General features: G+C 37.0%; 1 protein-coding gene across 1 annotated transcript in view; it reads left to right on the forward strand.

The window, feature by feature from the left end:
- Positions 1-23,546, forward strand: part of LOC108679588 — an 82,431-nt gene that overhangs the window by 33,141 nt on the left and 25,744 nt on the right. The window contains exon 2 of the mRNA XM_047882618.1: positions 13,879-14,949. Coding sequence (XP_047738574.1) covers positions 13,879-14,949 — 1,071 coding nt within the window. The remainder of the gene's footprint in view (positions 1-13,878; positions 14,950-23,546) is intronic.

The following is a 23,546-nucleotide window of genomic DNA, read 5'->3' on the forward strand; positions in this document are numbered from 1 at the left end:
GTCGATTGTATATGCTTACATCGAGTGACATGATTATAGTTGCGAGGCTTCAATATGGTGTGATTATCAGAGCATGATCTCAGTGGCATATCATTTCCAGTGCGAGGTCACAATGGAATCATTCTACTATTAAATGGTTCAGTTCTGTTATTAGAATTACTCGGCTACAGTGGCATGACTACCATCAAAAAGCTCTATTGGCATGATTAAAATTACTTGGTTCTGCGGCATGAATACCATTCATCTGTTCAGGGGCATGATTATAATATAACAGTGTTTTGGTTCAGTAGCATGATTACCAATACTTGGTTCAGTAGCATGATTACCAATACTTGATTTATAGTGGCATGATCACAGTCACTCAGACTCTTTCATTCTCATAATATATGTTATCTATATAACGATCGCGTTCCTCACACCATACAAATCAAAAATTTTTCGAATTAAGTCCTTAGATTAATTCACAAAGAAAAGTATTTTAATAGTAATATTCAAATGATAGAAGCAAATAAAATTCACTAAAAATCTACCAGCATCCTCGATTATTTTGGATTTGTGCGAGGATTTCAGAGGCAAAGGTTGCCTCGATTTTAACGCCCCAGGCTTTACCGTTTCCTGCACGGCAGAGCAACTCGTCTCAGTGAAGGAGTCAACAAAAAAAGAACCGAAAAATTAAAAAAGAAAGGTCCTTCCGAAAAAAACCCGGCAAGGGCAATTGATAATTATTAAAGATTATTTATGAATACATGTATTGTGATTGTTATTATGCTACGGTTAATTGGATGTCCAGAGTGGAACGAATTGTTTATTGACTTGCATATCCTATCAACACTGATCGGTTCATAAATTTGCAATACTAAAGTGAAAATTAGTGATTGAAGTTGAACCGTTATTCTGACAAATTTCTGAATATTCAGCATATGGAGAGCTTGGATATTTTGCGTACAATTGTTTAATCTGGGAAGAATATTTAAATTTCCAGTTGGTAATGGGTTGTATCGAACAGAATTTCCAAAAGATTAAAAAAAACGAGCCTGTTGCTTTCATAAAGCTTTCATAACAGTGATCAATAATATGTATGTATCAAGACAATAGTTATAATTTTATAATAAATTCGTGTCAGTAATTAGTTCCATTTCCTCGTGTCAGTAATTAGTTCCATTTCCTCGTGTCAGTAATTAGTTCCATTTCGAAAACACATACAGAATTTCGAGCAATAATATTAGCAAGATGATAGTATGTACGTGAAAGCGAATAATATTTTTCTCGAATAACAGGATGCAAAAATTATCGTGTTTTGAAAGTTGGCACGACTACGACCGGGCGGTCAACGTAATGGTTGAAGTATTCAACGGAACGCATCATGATTTCCGAATTGAATATTTTTTTCTTAAATCCATCTATGAGGAAGAAATTTTCACGCTCGGATAGCGAGATCTGCTTTAATGGAATTATTTCGTTGAATGAGAAGCCTGACGGCGATCAAACGAAACGAAAATTGCTCAGTTTTCTCTCATATTCCAATGAGTTTTGATTGTTCCAGGGTAAATATCGGTACAGACGGAAAAATTTACCCTGAAAAGTCATGCAGGCGATCGAGAGGTTAAGTCTGATCCGCACGAGTGGATCGTGTTTGCCGCATCCATATTGGCGCGCGGACCACACAGGCGTATCCATGATACGCTCCGGTGCTCCTCAGCATCGTAAACTTTGGCCATGAAGGCGGGCTAGAATGTAGTGAAATTTTCATGTTATTCTGTCTCTTTTTAGCGCATTTTCTCATTTATGGAAAAAATGCACTATTGTGCTCGCTATGTCCGTCCGTCCGTTTGTCCGTCTGTCCGTCTATACGTCTGTCCGTATGTCCGTCTGTCCGTCTGTCCGTCTGTCCGTCATGTCCGTCCGTCCGTCTGTCCGTCTGTACGTCTATCCGTCTGTACGTCTGTCCGTCTGTACGTCTGTCCGTCTGTCCGTCCATCTGTAAGTGACCTCAAGTTTTCGTCGACGAGAAAATGCGCTCTCTGTCACTCACCGCAGTGAGTACTGAGTTATATTTTTTCAAGTAGTTATTGCCACTATCGTTTAGAGCCTGTGATATTAAGAGGTTTATTCGTGTAATTCGCTAATCTCATGTACTTCCTGCTGGCTTCCAGTCTTAATATAATTATGTGTATACTCCGCATTAAAAAAATATATTATCTACGGTTAAATACTTGCTGAATATAACGATGAATATATGCGGCATCAACATTGCTTCTCGAGTAAGTTCATCGTTATAAATGATTTGGATTTCGTTTACACATCTACACGAATCTTTAAATTATTCTCAACATTGTCCAAGTGGAAGCGTATTTTCAAATAAATAGTTACGAGTTCGTAACTCTGTCAGCCAATCATGGATGGGTTTTCAAGCTAAGCTACCAATCACTGGCGAGAAATCGACCGCAATGCATGTATACTCTAGTGAGTTTTGATAGAACGGCTCATGAATTCTCCGATAGTTGATTTCTTAAATAATTTAACCTGCTAGAGTTTTTAAATCATGAATATTTTCATTTAACAGTTGCCAAACTATTGGAGTCAAGGCCGCTCATCGGCCATAAAACTTTAGCGAATTTTGAACGATCATTTTGAATTGAAACCAACTGCATGGCCTCTTGTTAATCCAACCCAACTCAAGTTATAGTTGCTGCAACTCCAACTCCTACAAGCACATCATTATGGTTTTCACGTATGTGGAACGCTAAATTTATGCGCTGATAAAGCAGAGTCAGTTACTCAGTAAATAACGAATAAATACTCGACAAGTAGAACCGGGGTTCACAATATAACAGTTTAATTTGTCCGTTATCTGGATTTTTCAACTAAGACAATTTGACAGCATGGCTATGCCTGAAAATAAATTCGACCACCAGAATAATGATAAAACAGTAATCGGAAAATAAGATTTAATCACAATGGTATTATGTCTATTAAACTGAAGTTAAATTTAGCGATATCAAAATATATAATTGTATATATTCACATCATCAACTTAACAGAATTATTGTCAAAAAGGACGAAAAATCAGCAGATTAAGTCTCATGTAACAGCTAATGACGTCGCATTTCTATCTATTTTCAGCAAAGTTTGGTTTCATTTGTGCAGGCTTAATTCTCACGAGTTTTAGTTAGTCAGCTTCCTGATGGGGTTGTGAGAGCGAGTGCACTTTTGCACCGGCCGTGCGCACTAAAATAATCAGCTTTGGTAGGCCTGGCTTATAGGCCTCTTCCCCTCCTAAAAATATCGGGAATTGGCTCAAAAATAATCTTTACTTGTACTGGCGCCGCAGATTGATGAAATTTTCTGAAAGAACGCAGGAATATTTCACTGTAATGCAAATGAGAATGAATGGATATTAAGAATTAAAGATGCGCGTGGCAGGGTTGTTTTTCATTTAAAGTTTGTCTAATAAAGGGGGAAATTTATAATGCAGATTGAAGATAACAGATGTAATAAAATTAGCGAAAAATGTAGCGATACTGGGTAATTGCAAAAAAACGAAACATTCGCATTAACTTAAAACAGATGTAAAGTGAATAAGTTAAAGTTCAGCTGTTCCAAGCAGCAGCAGTTGAAACAGTTACAATGTCTCCTCAAAACAGCCGCTGTTTCCACGTCGGCCGTTCGTTCACTCATGACGTTAAAAATTTCGCTCGTAAATAAGCTCGCGTCCGTCGTAAAAGTTCAGTGACACTTGTTCACGGTGACGAATTTTTGCGGTAGCGTTGGAGCGCAAAGCTAACACGCCTTTGTCATACTGTATAAACTTGCTTTTGAAGCATCTCTGTCGGTGCTAAAAAAACATACTGTTTATTTAGTCGCTAATTTAGAGGCAGCCAAGCCAACAAACAAACCATGTCGCAGGCAGAAAATTCTCAGGCCTACGAACACATTGAGCTATGTTTTTTGTTGTGTTATTATGTATTTTCTGTGTTTATTCCTTACATTTCTATTCGTTTGCCCTTCTGCTGTTTGCCCTTATTTCTAACAGCAGAATTTCTGCTGTTTGCCCTTATTCTGCTGTTCATTTCATGGTACTTTTTTTCAACTTCTCAGTGTCTTACGTTATTATTATTAGATTATTTATTATTTGTTTGAAGACATAGTATTGCCAACATTTCAACATTGAGTTTGCAGAGGAAAAAAATATTGGTTCTCTTGAGCAAGAATTTCTAATCCAGTAATGTTGTTTCTAATCCAGTTTCACCATAGTTGTTTGCGTCGAATTTTGAATCAAAATTAAAGGTTTTAATTATAGATCAACAAACAAAATATATGATATTAGTCATTGAATCTACCGTTAAAATGGGAAATATTTAGAGAAAAATAGTATTCTCTGTACAATTAGCAACGTCGGTGGACTTACATGTCTTACAGCGCTAGGCTGTAGGAATATTACAAAAGAAGAAACAAATCACGATAATTTCAAGCTTAGAATTTGTCACTCCTGAAGCAGGAACTCCATCATCAGTTCTGGTCGCAATTTCAACAAATGTAAAATCAGCATCATCAGCAGCAGTAAAAATATTATTAAATGTAAAATCAGCATCATCAGCAGCAGTAAAAATGTTATTAAATGTAAAATCAGCATCATCAGCAGCGGTAAAATGTCAATAAATATAAAATCAGCATGATAATTAAGCAGCAGTATAAATGTTATTAAATATAAAATCAGCATCATCAGCAGTAAAAATATTAATACAACGAATATAATAAACGACCATATCTCATCTTAGCTTGAATATTGGGAATTTTCGAATATTGGGTACTGAAAACATCAAATGTGAAATCAGCATCATCAGAAGCAGCAAAAATTCCAATAAATGTAAAATCAGCATCATCAGAAGCAGCAAAAATTCCAATAAATGTAAAATCAGCATCATCAGAAGCAGTAANCTGCTTGGTGACTGACTCAGTCGTGACGTGTAACTGCTTGGTGACTGACTCAGTCGTGACGTGTAACTGCTTGGTGACTGACTCAGTCGTGACGTGTAACTGCTTGGTGACTGACTCAGTCGTGACGTGTAACTGCTTGGTGACTGACTCAGTCGTGACGTGTAACTGCTTGGTGACTGACTCAGTCGTGACGTGTAACTGCTTGGTGACTGACTCAGTCGTGACGTGTAACTGCTTGGTGACTGACTCAGTCGTGACGTGTAACTGCTTGGTGACTGACTCAGTCGTGACGTGTAACTGCTTGGTGACTGACTCAGTCGTGACGTGTAACTGCTTGGTGACTGACTCAGTCGTGACGTGTAACTGCTTGGTGACTGACTCAGTCGTGACGTGTAACTGCTTGGTGACTGACTCAGTCGTGACGTGTAACTGCTTGGTGACTGACTCAGTCGTGACGTGTAACTGCTTGGTGACTGACTCAGTCGTGACGTGTAACTGCTTGGTGACTGACTCAGTCGTGACGTGTAACTGCTTGGTGACTGACTCAGTCGTGACGTGTAACTGCTTGGTGACTGACTCAGTCGTGACGTGTAACTGCTTGGTGACTGACTCAGTCGTGACGTGTAACTGCTTGGTGACTGACTCAGTCGTGACGTGTAACTGCTTGGTGACTGACTCAGTCGTGACGTGTAACTGCTTGGTGACTGACTCAGTCGTGACGTGTAACTGCTTGGTGACTGACTCAGTCGTGACGTGTAACTGCTTGGTGACTGACTCAGTCGTGACGTGTAACTGCTTGGTGACTGACTCAGTCGTGACGTGTAACAGCTTGGTGACTGACTCAGTCGTGACGTGTAACAGCTTGGTGACTGACTCAGTCGTGTTGTGTAATGACTTGTAGTAATTAATCACTTATTAAATTCTTTCGTTCCACTTCTCTGCATGCAAGTGATATCGATCCTATTTCCGGAACTTAAATTCGAAATTTTAGTAGTCTATTACAGGATACAGATGTTGTGAATAGATGTTTTCAGTACCCAATATTCGAAAATTCCCTATATTCAAGCTAAGATGAGATATGGTCGTTTATTATATTCGTTGTATTAAGAAACATTTTCTCATGGGCTGAATCGCGAAAACATATTTTTACCATTAGTTTCATCGTTTTCATTCCAGTATCGGCAATTAGATTGCATAAACGAAACGTAACATGCATATACCTTGCAATTTCCCTTGCGTTGATAATCATGCAAATTCCTTATTATTTGCGAGGAATATTTTTCGTCTACGAGTTATTTCATTCATTCCTGGAAAATACTTCCCTATATTTATTACGTAAGCTTGTTTTTTATCCAGTAATGTGGATATTTTTGACCGGCACCAGAGGTTGTGGTGAGTGAGGGCTAGGTTATCGCACCGGCGATCCCGGGATAAAAGAGATAGCGAGTTAAAATGCACGGCTTCAATGCTTATCAAAATTTTATAATGCTTCTATGGTCAAGTTGATGGTGTTTGCTCGATTGCAAAATAAATTTTAAATGAGAATTTGACAAGTTTTGGTGTGTAAAGATTACTATGTATCTATATTTTTGCCGGTGAATAGAAAGGGCTTTGTGATAAATAATATTTTTTAGGTCACGGTGCATGACCAGATTAAAAATTCATAAGAAGAAATAGACAGTCACGTGTAAATTATTTTTTGGCATTTTTGTCACTTGACCTCTCAACAATACAATTTCAATAAAAAATTTTCACGGACTTGAAAGAAAAAGAGTTTCATCCTCAATTGCTGCATGAAGTGCTGAGTGGTGAAGTGATGAGGGGTGAAGTGATGAGGGGTGAAGTGCTGAGTGGTGAAGTGCTGAATGGTGAAGTGCTGAGTGGTGAAGTGCTGAGTAGTGAAGTGCTGAGTGGTGAAGTGCTGAGGGGTGAAGTGTTGAGTGGTGAAGTGCTGAGTGGTGAAGTGCTGAGTGGTGAAGTGCTGAGATGAAGTGCTGAGGGGTGAAGTGCTGAGTGGTGAAGTGCTGAGTGGTGAAGTGCTGAGGGGTGAAGTGCTGAGTGGTGAAGTGCTGAGTGGTGAAGAGACCAATAACCGAAGCGTTCAGTGAGCCCAGGTGCATTGGCCGCTGCATGCATTGAAGCATAGCAGTAATCGATAAGTGAAATACATGAATTACCTATAGAATTTCAGGTAAACCAGTTCAACAAGTTTCAGGAAAGCTGCAACGTGCGCTCGCAGCTGCATTAAAAAAGCCTACGGCTGGTCGTAGACTTTGAAAAAAAAAACCGCCCGGAGCTGCTTTATAGAATTGCTAAACGAGTCCGGCGTGCCGCCATGATTTGCACGTGTCTCGATGTCCTGGCGAGATTGTCCTGCCTTTTATGTGCGACAAACGATATTTTATCTCGCAATAATAAATGTTCTATTATTGAAAGTGATATTTGAATCAAACTTAAACTATTAATTCCCTTGCTGAATATATGTAGAACAAAGTATTTTCATATATTAGATATTAGTTATATTATTTTAATTCATTATTGTTCAGATTTTCGTTAATGCCCTGTCGATCGCTTATGAATCGATCGATTCGGTAACGAAGGAACAAAAATTTTTATTTCAAATTTCTGCGACTTTGATTCGAAGGATGAAATTTATAGTGACTGAATATAAGTGATTGATTGTTAAGTTTTAACCTAAACTGATATATTAGTTCAAAAGGAAAAAACCTTGCACAGAGAAAATCCATTCAGTATCCTGTCAAAAGGAGGGAATCCAAATTTGGTATCAGCCTAATTTCGAAGATTAGGTTAAGGCAGTATTCGCTGAAAATTTAGAAAATGCTTTCATCTAATGTATATCCCATGCAACAAAAATTGCAACTCTGCTTTCTTTGAAAAAAAAAATTTTGGATAGCAATATAAGGAGAGCTTCAAATTTATCCAAAAAATCTTTCATTCTACTCTGCTTTTAACGGTTGTGGAATATCGATTTATAAAATTGCATATGTCCTGAATTATGTATTCGCGTGGAAATCCACATATACTCTCATGTTCTATCAACGAAACGTAATGGGTACCATTTTGATTTACTTAGAGGTAGTGCAATGTTGATGAAAATTCCAGTTATCCAACAAACGAAAGCGGAATTTCGATTTAGACAATTTCTTCCATTCATCAGACGAACAGGAAATGGAACCTCGCGTTACATCGCTCCGGTAATTCTCTTCTCACGTAAACATTCCCTCAGTAACACAACGAACTGATGGTCCTATGAATAACAATCGTTTACAAACACCTCCTTAATTCAACACACTTCATACATCGTGGATACCATGAAATTTGCGATGCAGAGCTGTCGTAAAAACTTTCTACTACGATCATGCCGGTTCCCAACATGTATATTGAATTCCAAGAACTGGTATTTCTAGGATCTGTTTTCAGTAATCAAGCGATGAGAATTTTCATCATGGGTTCTATAATTTCTAAAATAATTTCTTGTTTGTTTGTAGCGAAAACATGCATAGGAATGAAAATTATTCGTGGTTGGATTCTGCGATCACGGTCGGGAGAAAGCAACTTCAGGAGTTATTAAGAGTTAAGGGAGACTGCATGTTCCAAATGATAACAAAAGTTTGAAATTAAAACGATTATTATATTTCTATTTCATACATGGACGTGTCCGTAAATTTTTTTTCCAATTTTATTTGACATAGACAGTTTACTACAGTCCCAATTATAGAAATCGGATCGATTAATTACTTCCTCGATTGAACAAACTATTGAAATCCGGTTTTCTTTTTACCTAAAATTCTTAAATCGGGATCAAGATTTAGCAAAATATGATAGGCTTACAAAAAATCATTTTGTATTTCAGAAATGAATGGATGAATGAAAATAAATGCGGAATAAAACTTCGAAAAACCGAGTAAATTAATGTACAAATCATTTCTATTAATCTCAATTGCAAAAATTTGCAATCTCACACCGTAAGATTGTAACCCAACGCAAAGACCTCTGTTTTTTGGGGATATTATAAAACGTGATAAGTAAGTTAAATGAGTTTATCGTCTCCCGTAGAGTTTTATGTGAATTGCTAAATAGAAAACGGACGTAAATGGGAACGCTTAAAGCAAATTTAATATACACATGGTGCTAACTAATTTCATTCCTATAGAAGCGAATCTAAATTTAACCGTAGATTTGAGGTCTTAAAATATTTTTGCTTGCTGGAAATGTGTTTAACAATTTTGGCAAATTTAATGCAATTATTGGATGATGTACAATGTGTATTTAAAATTTTCAGAAAATCGTACTAAAATTGCGCCGATAACTGACACAACTCCACCATGCCAATTATTTGCAATTACTTCTGCAAATCGCTTACGCTTGCAAATCATTTATATTGATAATAAAATTTGGAAAGTAAATACATTAATTATTATGCTTCTCTAAATGCAAATTCTAACGAACTTTTACTGTAAATATGCATTTTTTCATTCAAAGAATAATTATTCACAACGACCCACAAACAACTTATTTTGATCTCGAAAAGTGAACGCGGCAGGGTAAATATTTTAATTTTCTTACGTGGAATGGCAACATCTCCTTCTTATTATTATGCTCATCCAATTTTCCGGGGATGCTATCAAGTTAGTGCTCAGTGAGCGTGAAGACAATATATTAGTTAACCTAAATTATAATTAATAATCAGCGCTGTTCGCGACATGTGAGCGCGTAAAACTTGCTATGAGGACAAGATGTTTGCTGTCAGTTACTCGAATCTCTGAGCAAAATTGTTCAGGAAATGATTTCAGTCCCGAGGTTACTGATGATATGCAATTTCCATTTGGATACTGAAAATCTCCTAATAAGGGAAATAATTACAAGTGGAGCAGTTCACAAAATGGGAAGCTTGGTGCATTCGAGTTGCCTTCGTTGGAAGCTCTAATTTCTTCTCCCTTGCTATTTGTTCTTATTCTTCCCCCAGTATTTGTCCCTTCCTTGGGGACAGGTTGGCAAGCCTGAAGCGGGAGAGCGTGGGGGTGAGAGGGTGAAACCCTCAGTTTGGGGGAGAGCGAGTGAGGGAAGAGTTGTTTTTAAAAGGAGCCGTCATCTCGGTTCCAAGAGGGCAGCTTTATATTCTGCTCGGCGAAAGAGGGAGGTTTTAAGATCATTCGTCGAGTGAGAAAAACTCCATGGAGCAGGCGGAGTCTGGTTAGTGAGGGAGCCTCCCTCGCTCGGAGAGGCGGAGTCTTAATTTTGAACTGAGAGTCCGTTACTGCTGTTGGCTGAGGTACGAGACTTTGATCAACGAAAATATTACCTCCGTTTTTTGTGCTTCTCTCCTCTCCTTTCCAAGCCCAAGGAGTTTTGAATTCACTTTCGATGACTTTGATGGAATATTATTATGGAACGGAGAGGACGGTGCCTGTGCTGCTACAAATGGATGCGCATTTGTAAGTAGCTTCGGGGGCTACTCGTGCAGCCAAACCTTATATTCTTGCCCTCAAATAGGCAAGGGAAACTTGTCTCTGCCGGAACTCTTTATTCTCCAGCTGCGATGCCGCTTAAAAGGAAATTGGAGAGCACTCAGCCCTTCCAAAAGCCCGAAACTCTAAAGAAATTCTTCAGCCGATAATTTCAGGCCAAATGGAAATTCTTTAGGTAGAACAGAGGCACTTTCAATCACTGCAGCTAAGCTTGCATTTTCCTGCCGATTTGACGAGAAGCTCCTTAACATGACACCCAATCACATTATCTGCAGTGCATTTCTTAACAACTTTTATTCATTGAGTTGTAGTAAGGAAATTAATTAAGACTTACTTACCTGAAACTCAGGACTAAAAATTCACAATGATTTAATGAGACGTGAAGTTGATTCACGTTCTTTGAGCGTCACTTGCTATCATCATTCGTGCCACGAACTTCATTCATGCATATAATTATGCCAGTAAAATAAACCCAGAGTTTAAATAGAATACAGCTCACATTGAAGAATAAATTATTAATTTTGTTCGCCTTCGGGAAGAATCATTTGGTAGGTTAGAAAGTCATTAGTCTAGTAAGAATTAAACTCTATTAATCAAACAATAATTTGAAGAGGAATGCAATTTAGACCTAATCCAATCTTTGGATGGCACTATTAAAATAAAAATCCAACTCATCGGAGTATATCCCTTAAGAAAATTACATTAAATCAATAGTTCAAGATTCCAGCTTTACTTTAATATATTCATGATCGTGAAGCATTGAACGGCTCCTCAGTCAAATCGTGGGTGCTATAAAAAATGTTGATCTGCTGAACTTTGGGGGTATTATAGAAAACTGCTGTTTTTAATATAATTTGAATACATTGCACCTCGTGGTTGACTACAAATATTTTGATTTTCTCATCCGATGATCTGATTGATTCCCTCCCGTCATCTGACGAAGAGTCATACTTGAATTCAACTTTGTTTCGTTGAATCAACATTAAATAAATCTTGTTTAGAGGTAAATAAAATTCTAGACTGATAGGAAGGAGCCGCATCGTGGCGTGCACAACCCGTGGAGTTTTCGGCGCTGTAGGCGTCAGTCAAGACGCGCGCGGCGGTCGACGCGCGATCGATCGCAACCTCGGGCCACCGCAGGGCGTCTAGAACCTGGCGTGGTTATGGTGCAATAACCTCTGCTGCTCGTACCTGCATATTGGTCATAAATGGCGTGGTTATGGTGCAATAACCTCTGCTGCTCGTACCTGCATATTGGTCATAAATGGNATAATAACCAATGTCACGTAATTGACCCGTAATAATAACCACTGTCACGTAATTGACCCGTAATAATAACCAATGTCACGTAATTGACCCGTAATAATAACCACTGTCACGTAATTGACCCGTAATAATAACCAATGTCACGTAATTGACCCGTAATAATAACCAATGTCACGTAATTGACCCGTAATAATAACCAATGTCACGTAATTGACCCGTAATAATAACCACTGTCACGTAATTGACCCGTTATAACAACTACTGTCATATAATTCAACCGTAATAATATCCAGTCTCATGTAATTACCACCATAGTTCGAGTGTAAGTCTAACATGGAGCCCATGCAAAAGATGTAAAGATGATGAAATTTCTATCCAAGGTTGAAAAAATATAACTTAGTACTCAATGCAGTGAGTGCATGACAGAGAGCGCATTTTCTCGTCAACAAAAACGTGAAGTCACGGACGGACAGACAGACGGACGGACGGACGGACAGACGGACATGGCGAGCACAATAGATAATTTTTTTCATAAATGAGAAAATGCGCTAAAAACGACCAAAAATGCTAAATATTATTCGAAATTGAATCGTAACTTGACACATGCAAACCGTCCGTTGGTCATATTATCCAGTCGTGAATGGCAATTAGATTATTCTTTTCAATCGGGCAAGTCCTGCAATCGGAAAATTTGAATCAATTGAATATTTTAGATATGATCATATATACAGTAATTAACCTATAAATAAATCTTCCAATCCTATTCAATTTTTTATTAAGATTTTAAGAATAAATAGATGTAAGTTTAAGTTTCATTATAATGATAGAAGCAGCCTCCGTCTTGAGACGAGAATGATGTATTGGGCCGCACAGGCGTCGAGTGAAGCCATTCGTTAGCGCATGTTTACCAGCCGGGGCGAGTCGCTCCGTAGATTTATGATGTAATACCGTCGAGACCTGAACCACCTATACTCCAATCCTTACATATATTTATAGGAGGTGTGTTCCTTCGACAAAACTATGTCCAGGACATCGTTTTTTCCCAGATTTTTTTCAGAAGTTTGTTTGAAGAACTTACAATTACTATGATGTTAATGGAAAAGATTTGGCATCTTCCGGGAATAGTTTATTTTATGAATAACACTGTAATTCAATCGTCATATTGTCCCACCGTAATTAGATGATTTCTTACAATCACATTTCTAGTGTCAAAAATAATTATAATTGATACAACGCGAGAGCTAACTGCATGGAGGCAATTTTCTTGCAGGAATTTACGAAGAACTTAGAAAGGAGCTGTCTCTCACCGTCTTCTTTTCATACTCCACGACACAAAGCGAAAGATTAGACTCAGATTTTCTGCATTAAAATTAAATTGAAAATTGTTTCTAAAAACTAGATTATATTTCTGATTTAATTCTGCAAAGACTCTCATAAATATTTTCCAAGAATATATTTTTCCCATCTCTCTGATTCCTGCCTTAACGTGGTGAGCTTGACTCGGATTTTTTGAGGTACAACGTCTCGTCTATACGAGCGGCGATGTCTAGTCTATTATCAATATAAAATCGTCGCGTTCCGTCGTCAAAAAAACTAACATAAGCCTCTGGATACATGAAAAATTTATGAACGGATTCGTGGATTTTAATATTGCAAGGCTGAGCTCTCGGCTTCGTGTTCGACGAAGATTCTGTTTAGTTCCTGCATTTTGCAAAAGTGGATTATAAATCCTTTGGCTAAGAACATTAAGCAGGGAAGTGAAATCCGATTGCGGCTGAAAATTAAGCTCTTGTGACGTAAGATTACAGAAATATAGATGCAATAATTAATAAACTTCACAGAATTGTGTAATGGAAAGCAAAATATTGGAAGTAGTTCCGTAGGTTTTTATAAAAAAATTTATGGATTTGTTTAGGAAATTTGAATATTCTTGAGCACTCTCCATATTTGAAAGATATTTTATTACACGCTGCATTATCATTTTTAAAATAATGTTTGCTGACTCATCAACTTCGGTCGTTGATACGATATTGACGTATGTTATATATGGACAACTCAATACTTCACTATTCATTGAATTCGATTATTATTGTATAATTTCATGCATTTTTGGAATTTACAATAGTTTTACTGTTGCTGAATTTATTTGCTGACAATTAATAGCTGTGAATTCTTTTGTGTGCAGTTGTACCGCACGGTTGAGAAAATGTGCGGTAATTCAGGCCAGTCCAACCCCAACACAACTTCCAATGAAGCTACGGACGCACAAAACATCGTAGAAAAGATTAGAAATGCAGAATCAAGTTCCGGTGAGAACTACGCTGGAGCTTTGAATGAAGCCACGGTTGGGAATTCAACCTCTTCTTCTTCGATAGCTGACACGAGGATGACGATTAAAAATGTCTCCGAAGAAATGGACACGACTCCTCTAGGAGAGATCATCACTAAAGGTCGTGATACTAATTTTTCTTCAGCATATGTTCCGACGAGTTTGGGGAACTCAAGTCTAGCACAATTTGGACTAAGCCAATATTCGGGTGAAGGAGGATCGTGTGGTACGAGTGCTCCTGATATTCAGAGTCTCCAGCAAAGTCTGACTAATTTCCAGAATCAGTTTTCAAAAAATTCCTCAGGTAGCTTCATCCAACTCAACACTGCTGAAACATCTTCTGGAAGCACGCTTGCCACTTCATCACTTTCGTCCGTGCTAACAGCTGCTTCTCCAGCCTCAACGACGTCTGCAATGACATCATCGCTACCTCCGCTCCTGCAGACTCTGCAGAATAGCATCAATGGTGCCTCGGGAGTCGGCAACGATGGCAAACTTTCGAAAATAGAAAGTGTCGCTGAAGATAATTCCAGTCACCGTCGCTCCTCATCCGCGTCTCCACGTCGTACGCCTTCACCTCCAGGCGACTCCAAGTCACTCCAGATGCAACCGAATCAAAATGCAGCCGATCGTGAAAATATTGACCAGCAAAAATCTGGCGACAATCAATGTGATAATACAAGTGCAGTTTTGCTTTCAACTTCAACACCGTCCAATCGAGCTGCTTCGCCATACCAAAGCACCAATGCTGATGATGTGTCCAGATCTTCACCACCTCCACATCAAATATCATCACCTTTTACTGCTCACAATACCTCGCCTGTGGCATCACTCCTCTCAAGAACACCAAACATCAACAAAGAACCTCCAAATGACGTCAACAGCTCGCCACTTCCAGGGGAAGACATAGAAGAACATCATAAAATGGTAAAAATTAAAAAAAATGTTACTGAAATGAAAACATAAAACTTTTTTTGTGGATTAGGGCTCTTTTAATTACTAAAAATAGAGTTAATTTATTATTTTCAAATTATGAAACTCATAGAAGAAATAATGTCTGCAAACTATCATTTGTCGACATTCATCAAACCATCATTAGCCAGAAGACATTTTTTACATCAATATTTCGCTTAACAATTTCATAAAAAGTAACAAAAATAACGAAATTCTCTCCCACGTAAGTTGACAGACTTGCAAATCCAACAGCCTTCTCACGCCTCGTTCATTCTGCAGGTCTGTCGTAAAACTTGACGCATATTTTCAGCGAGCGCGGATCTAACCGTAGCTCTACTATGGGCTTCATTTTTTCTTCTAGCTATCAAAGAGCGACCGAAAAAAACGTTGTCTGCATGCTCCCGTTGCAGAATCATTGATGACCATTGAGGCCAAGCCAATGTTTTTTGTGGCGCAAGTCAAACGCTTTTTCTCAACGGGGGACTAGCTGTTTCCCACTGCAATATATCTCCAGCTTTTGTAAATAACAATTTGTATAATTTTTATAGGTAATATTCAAAGAGTGGATCACATGATCTTAACAGTGATATTTAAACAAACGCGAAGAGCACTATTTGACGAATTTTTTAATATTGCGTGAGTATTGCATAAAAATTTTTTCCTATTACAACAAATCCTGATTTCATCGCATTCATTTTCACATGAAAACGATAGTGTTCACTGTTCACGCTCTACCTGATTGTGTTCCTGATAGTGTTCACGCTCTACACTGTTCTACGACCTAGATCAACTTTAAGACTCACCGGCTTCGAGTTCGACATTAATTCAAAAAATGAATTTGCAAACCACCGTTCAATGGCATAGCCAGAACCTATGCACTGGCCATGTTTCAAAAATTTTTCCAATTATTCTGCAATCCAAAAAAGTGACACCGTCGGTTAGAGGGAGATAGGCCTACAGGACCATCGATCCTCGGTTGCAGTTGATCCCTGTAGGCCTATAAAAAATGCAAATAATTTGGATTTGATGAAGAGGAGATTTTTGGCTTTAAAACAACAGCAGCTTTGGTTTGTCGTCTCGTTGCATCGTTAATTTTCTTAAAAATAACCAAACAATGTTTGTACGAGGAGGGTTTTACTGCGGAAGCAACATTGCGATCGTGTCCGTGTTATAAAAAGATTAGTGTATTTCACAATTTGATATTTGTTAAAACAAAGTTTCGATACCTTGTATTGGGCGCCTTTATTCCAAACACGATTTTGAATATCAAAATTCTAAATCGTGTTATTCCGCTCAACCGATCAGAATTCAGATATTGTAATTTCATTGAGGAGGCCTCCGTTGATTCGTTCCTCATCATTATTTGGATGCTCGCCGGGTTTTTATTACATTTTGATTTTCTCCCGCATTCATATTAAGTGCATGTTGATATAAGATATAATATTATTATTAGCTTTCAAGGCTTTCGATTGTCAAAACCACTGATTATTTTTTATTTGGCTTAATTGAATATTATATTGAAATCACATATCAACATTATCAGGACAAGATCACTGCTAGATTATCCGCATTCGTAAATGGCGAATGCTAATTTATCCATTCAAAATTAATTTTCATCGGTCCTATAAATGACCAGATGCATTAATAAGTGTTTACATGTGATGCAGCTGCAACATATATTCCTGTTTGCGTGGAAGTCTCCAAATAGAAAATGCATTTAATTTTTTGGTCCAATGTAAAGACGAGAGCTTACAGCAGGCGCCAAAGCTAATGAGGTATCACTGATGCCGGTTGCTGATCTGCTCTTTGGGTTCCAGGTTTTAGATGGACCCTAATTTGACTTTTTGATGAGAAAATTTCATATGAGTTTGATTGATCTTGTAATAGGCTCGGCAAAGGAGGCAAACTCATCTAAAGTATCTTCCTTCACTTCTGTGTAGTTTCCTGCTTCACTACAACAAAAAAATTTTCCTCACTCATGTATAGTATCCTCCTTTACTGTGTCATATTATTCTTTCTCACTTCTGCACAGTATCCTCCATCACTCCTGTATAGTATCAATCAAAATTTTTTATGGTATCCATCTTAATTAACTTCTTTATTACATGCTGTTTTAATCCAGTATTGTATCCTCCTTCACTCCTGATTAGTATCCTCTTTTAATCCTGCATATTATCCCATTTTACTCCTGCAAGGTATATATCTCAACTTCTCTATTATACACTGTTTTAATCTTGTATAGGATCCTCTTTCTTTCCTGATTAATATACTCATTTAATCCTGTATTGTATCCTCTTTTACTCCTGTACAGTATCAATCTTCACTCCTGATTAGTGTCCTTTTTTAATCCTGTATAGTATCCTCCTTCACTTTGAATGTTTTTTGTTAAGTAGTTTGATTCTATGTTTACTCACTCCATAACATTAACTGAAAAATTAATACTACATATATAATATTATATATTGAACACACAATGGTAATATTACTAATAGTCATTCTGTTAATAACAATAAGGTTAATTACAACTTAATAACCTGTAAACAAAATTTTTATGCACACAATGATGTTCACAATACAACATTCCAGATGAATATGAGATGTTCTCTCCGTCTTGCTTAGAATTAAACGATTGAGCAATAAGTTAAAATAACAGAGCATATTTCCTCAATTAACGGCAATAATTTATCCATTGGTTTAGGTCGATTTATTGATTCGATTATATAAACCCATATGGTTTGCTTAACAGCTTTGATCCAATTTCCCATATTTTGATTACAATGCAAACAATTAAAGCATAAAGTCATTTTTATACACACATTCACTTCTCGTTAGGAGGCTTTACGTCAACAGCCCCTGACAAAAGTATAAATTTTTTGTTGGGCGTTTGGAAACCTCCCATGTAGAGGGGTAGGCCTCTGCGTCTATAGGCCTTTGTGTTGGCTGCGCGTGCCGGGTTTATTTCAGTGTAATCGACCAAAGACGAATTTTCAGCTTTCTTCAACAAAATCAGACATTATTTTATATTGTGTTCGAATATTAAATATTATTTTGTTAACTAATTCATTTGCCACAGAATCTGAAATGATTTTATTTCGGTTTTTGGAAATAAAGTACTGTTTTGGAGATACCAAAAATTCCCATTTTCCTAAACAAATTATTAATATATATTCTTTAAAGAATAAAGATATACTTTTACTGTACCAGCTACCATAACCACCACACAATAGCAGCTGCAACATTTCGTGCAGTTGCAGGAGCGTCCGATCAACCCTCCCTTGCCGCCGTTGGCTAGATAGGCATCGCCTTGCCTAGGCCAGTTTTTTGCGGCTTTACGCAAAATTGACGACTCATTGGATCGATAAATTCTAAGTGCATTGATGATTTTACACAGAAGAGTGGACACTCGCACGGCCTGGGACACACGCTTGCAGTTCATATCAAACAGCGCATCCCTCGTGTCACCAAAAAAGAGCTTTGCAAAGCTCTCCAGCACGAATATATGTATAGCACGCGCCGGCTTAGGCCTCTTCAATAGGCCTGTTTCCCGGATAATGGGGAAAATTTCGAGCGCAACACATGGTGCAGTTGAGCTTGCATTGCGTATTTGTTTTTAGCCAATTTAACGGATGCAATGAAATGACATTGCATATTTTGATTACGTTTACGGATGCAATGAAATGACACTGCATATTTTGATTATGTTTACGGATGCAATGATATGACACTGCATATTTTGATTATGTTTACGGATGCAATGAAATGACATTGCATGGTTTGATCATGTTTCAGATGCTAAAATTTCACTTTATGGGCTATTTTTCTTGGTTTCAGATCGATTTATTCATTAATTCATTTCAAATGCTAAATATATAAATGAATAAAATAAGAAGGTAATATATAATTAAATGAGTTCTTGGTATCACAGGTAAGACATTTTAATTTTTATACAAATAATCCAGGCTGAAGTGATGTTCTCTCTGATTGCATGTAATTATTAAGTTTTTAAAATACAGCTGGAAAGATGAATGGATGTTTCATTCATTCTGGATTCAACAGTTGTAGCGAATTCATTCTGGATTTCGCGGTTGTAGCGAATGCAAGATGCCCTACTTAAAACTTAAAATTGATTGTCATTTTGCTTACGTTGTTCTTTACTGATTTGGAAAAAATGCATTTTTGTTTAATAAATTTTCAATCTCCCATTCAATTCCAAACTACATCATTTTTCATTTCATCTCTTCAGACTTAAAACAAAAGTTTGATATCAAAACTTAGTTTCCGAGTAATAGTCAAACTTTTGAAGCAATTGTCCAAAAAAAAGTTCAGTGGCCAACAAACAGTTTGCACGGCCGCAGCTATCATCTTCATATTGACCATATTAGCGGGACTTTTTGCTGCACTTCAAACGCAGTTGTAGCGAATATGCGTGCGCATACGAACAAGACCTCCCAGCATGCGCATGGCGCTCGTCTTTTGTTGTTGTGTTTACACGTCATTGCTCTGCAGTGTGAGGCTTGTAGCGGGCAGCCTATGGCTAGTTTTTTAGGCCCATTCTCTACAAAAGATGGCATATAGTGTAAGCGAGAGAGGGTAGCCCTTGTGCTTCTCGTTTACAATGCAGCTGCACGTAAGGAGACGGTCAGTTGCACAACACTGTACAGTCGCGACAAATGACCACTGTTTCATTGCGAGAAATCAGCAAGTTTTCATCCAAATATAGTGATCCATTTAGCGTGCTTGTTTCAGTCATCCTGACTGATCCTGTCATCCTGACTGAATTTAACCCGACGAAATTGCGCATCAGTGCAATGCAGTTAGCGTGTCAGTATTGCATGGACCACATGACCCCATATATTTTTCCGAGTGTCCTTTAGTCGTTTTTTTTTGTCGGCCAGCGGTGATACAACTGTAATTCTCAGAAGTAAAAATTTAATCAGTTTATACAAAATACGTACTGCCGCTATTCAAGGAGCTACAACATAAATCATACAATAAAGCTTTATTTCGTGTAAAATAATCTCAGTTCCGGCCTTAGCGCTGCCAGAGTCATTCTAGCCTACGAATTTGGTCTCTAACTTATATAAAATCAGGGCCGTACCGTTGAATTACAGACCGTTGCATTGTCGTATATGACAGTAATACCGATGTATTTATTTGTGTAACATGCGTGACACTGCATGAATATATGTATATATAGCACGCGCTGTACTTATTATTGCATCAAATATATGTGTTATTATCAGTTGTTATTCTTTGTATTACTATTATTAATAATTGTAGGAAATAGATTAATTGGTTACATAGGCTAAACAAACGACTACACTAGAAGCGTACCAAAATATTTTAAACACAATTTCCCCCTCATATTCGAGGAATATTAAGTAGAACAAAGAATCCTGAAGAGAATGTAAAACCTTCTCCTCACTTCAATATTCTAAGCAAAAGCTTGTGAAGAGAGAATCGTTGGTAATTTGCAGCAACCGTGGGCAACAGATTGCATCAAATTTGACTGATGCTTGAAATAAATTGTGCTTAGGAATGCCAAGCGTGTGAAGGCTGAGCGCGCTTAGCGTGAGAGAGCCAAGCTACGTAGAAAAAAATTACGTCTAACGGAAACGTGAGCGGGATACATGATCTGTTTATATTTGAATTAATTGAAATTAAATCAAGCGTTCTGTTTAATTAGGAATCTCGAAATAGAAAATGAAGCTTGAAATAGAAATACAGCGATGTTTTTTATTGTAATAAGACTTTACTATTTATTATGTTTCTTTATACAGTCTTAACTTAAGTTTTTTATGTCATGAATTGAATTCTATAGAAAATATTGAGCGTTCTTTTTATTTCGTTCAAACCTAACTTTCAAATACTTATTGCCCGAAAAACGTACGAAGTAAAAAAATTCTTCTTATTTCTGTAATTATCGCAAATCAAGAACTATAAAGTTCTGAGCAGGGATTCAAGCTCGTCCAGAACTTCTTTCCTCGTCGTCCGTGGGAAAGAACCTCGTCTTCTTAAGCATCAGCATTTTTTTTCGTACGCATCTCGTCGCGATTTTTTTTGTTGCTTTCGCTGCTTATGCGTTCCCTGTTTGTGGAGCTTCTCCTCAACCTGACAGTCGCTGTATTTTTTTCAGTACCTCAAATAGTGAAATTTTAAACATAATAAACACAAGTTTTAATGTCGAAATAAAATGAGTTAGCATGCATATCATTTTATTTTCTGATTATTTATATTTTTTTTATGTCAGGTTTGCAGTATATTAAGGTTTGCAGTATATTACGTGCGGATGGATCTTATTTTATAATGAAAATTTTGTAACTTTTTCACGAGCGCAATTTTTTTTAGTTTATTTAAAAATTTTTTTTCTGGATCATGTACTTTATTCTAAGACTTCTATTACGTTTCAAATGCCGCATGTGATAATTAATAAATATTTTTTCAGCGCATATAACGATTCATTTCAGTTGGCACATTGACTGATGCTAGGATATGCGGCATCTCACCATACTTCTAATATTATCATTTAATTATGCTGGGGGACTACTTCATAATCACTTTTAACTCGATACGGCCGTGCCGTGAAAGGTTCAGTTAAGATAGAACACTGAGTATTCACACTGTATTTATTAAAACAAATCTGTACACTTGAGTTGTGCCCTTGTAGTCCTTACCAGCTAAAGTCTAAAACATGAATGACTAAAATCCTGCAAGTATACAAAACCTAAATTGCGGAACTGAAAGTCTAAATGAAAACGGAAAAATTGTTGCTAAAAATATAAATAAATTTATACTATTCCCTAACAATTATTTCTTTAAATATTATCGCCGCAACATCTAAGGTTATGACGGCACGACGCTACCAAGCATCGCCAGGATCATGTGGCAAAAAACTGCGCCCATGCTTGCGTCTTGAATTCCGCAATTGATTATAAAAAACAATAAATTTTATCGCACTGAGCGGTGAGCGTGAGAAACGTCGGCTTCTAAATTATGAATTAAATACATACAGTTTTTTCTTAGCAAAATGTGGATTAACATGCGGCTAACGTTTTAGCTATTATATTTCAGGTTTAATTTTTTTGGCAGGTCAGAAATAAATCCTTATTACGTATTATGAAAGAAAATATTATTTTTTTTTATTTTCAATACGATGGGTATTTGGTGCGGAATTACATTGAATATGTTAAAATTATTGCAAACGTACAAAACGCCTGAAAATTTCATGAGCGAAAAAGGGGCCAGTAGTATTTATTATTTTTAAACATAATTCAAAGCTGTCAAACTTCCTGAGATAATAAGTTTGAATGGAACTTTTAGAAAAGAATATTGTTGTATGGAAATTGTGTTGAAGAATATATATAGGCTACAAGGTGTTAAGAAAGAAGGATGTAAGGAGGATAAGAATGTCGATATAGAAGCAAGAATCAGTGGCCACATTAATGATAATATCAGTCATCAAACCCAAAATTTACTATTTTCCAATGCCGTAAAACTGAAACAAATCTTGCGATGGGTAAGGGAGCTTGTACTGTATAACCGTTGTCTGGTTATCATATGAAGATGTCATTCTCACATTAATTGATTGACATGCTGCTAAAATAATTTTTATTTAAAACGAACTATCACAAAAAAAGATGACACATAGATTATAATCAAACAGAATGATTTTTTCGTTTGATTCATCACACCTGGCGAGAATCACCTTAATTTATCGAGAATCACACCAACAAGCGATTATGAGCCTAACGCTCGCGCACGGTAAAAGCTAAAATGTTTTATCGAGATTGACGACACTCAGCTTGACGATCAGTTTAATAACGATTTTTAATTTGGGTGTCGACGAGAGCAGAAATTAGAGCGCATTCTTATTAGAGCCTGCGATCTATTTTAGTTCCTGACTGGATACCGTAAAATTTTGGATATTTCACAGACTGGCTTTGAAATTCGAGTACAGTAAGTAGTTGTATGGAATTTCCCGATTAGTTTCCTTTGTTACGTTTGTATCTACAAATTTAAATTTGTAAAATGCCAAAGAAGATGAATTTTGGTTGTCGAAATTATGGACGACATTGCTGTGAGCCAAATTTTAAATTTTATTATCAGAGACAAGATTGATTTAAGATAGAAACGATTCGAATTTTTAATGGCATATGCGCTGCTGGGTGGTAAAAGAAATTATTTTCATCCATTTTTTATACAAGTCGAGAAATTGCAGATTTTTAAATTTGCTCACAGAAGGAAAATATAGTATTAAACTTAATGAAGGTTATTCCTACGTCTAACGAGTCAGTGTTATTTCTCTAAGTGTTACATATGTTAAGAAAATATGAAACGTTAGATATTTTTTGTTTGCAATGAAATAACGGCGAACCCTCATAAGGATTCAAATGGATTTGTATCGATCATTTGTGGAACTGAAATATGACCTCCGTAGCCGTGTGCGTCATGAGCATTTGAAAGTAACCTTTAAAAATGGTACCAAAATTCACCGCAGCGGTCTAGCAAAAAACCATCCAAGGGATACCCCGGATCATTTGAAATACATTATTGCAGTCGCCCTGTGATTC

Source organism: Hyalella azteca, unplaced genomic scaffold (genome assembly GCF_000764305.2).
Source record: "Hyalella azteca isolate HAZT.00-mixed unplaced genomic scaffold, Hazt_2.0.2 contig10905, whole genome shotgun sequence".
In the NCBI taxonomy this organism is placed as follows: domain Eukaryota; kingdom Metazoa; phylum Arthropoda; class Malacostraca; order Amphipoda; family Hyalellidae; genus Hyalella; species Hyalella azteca.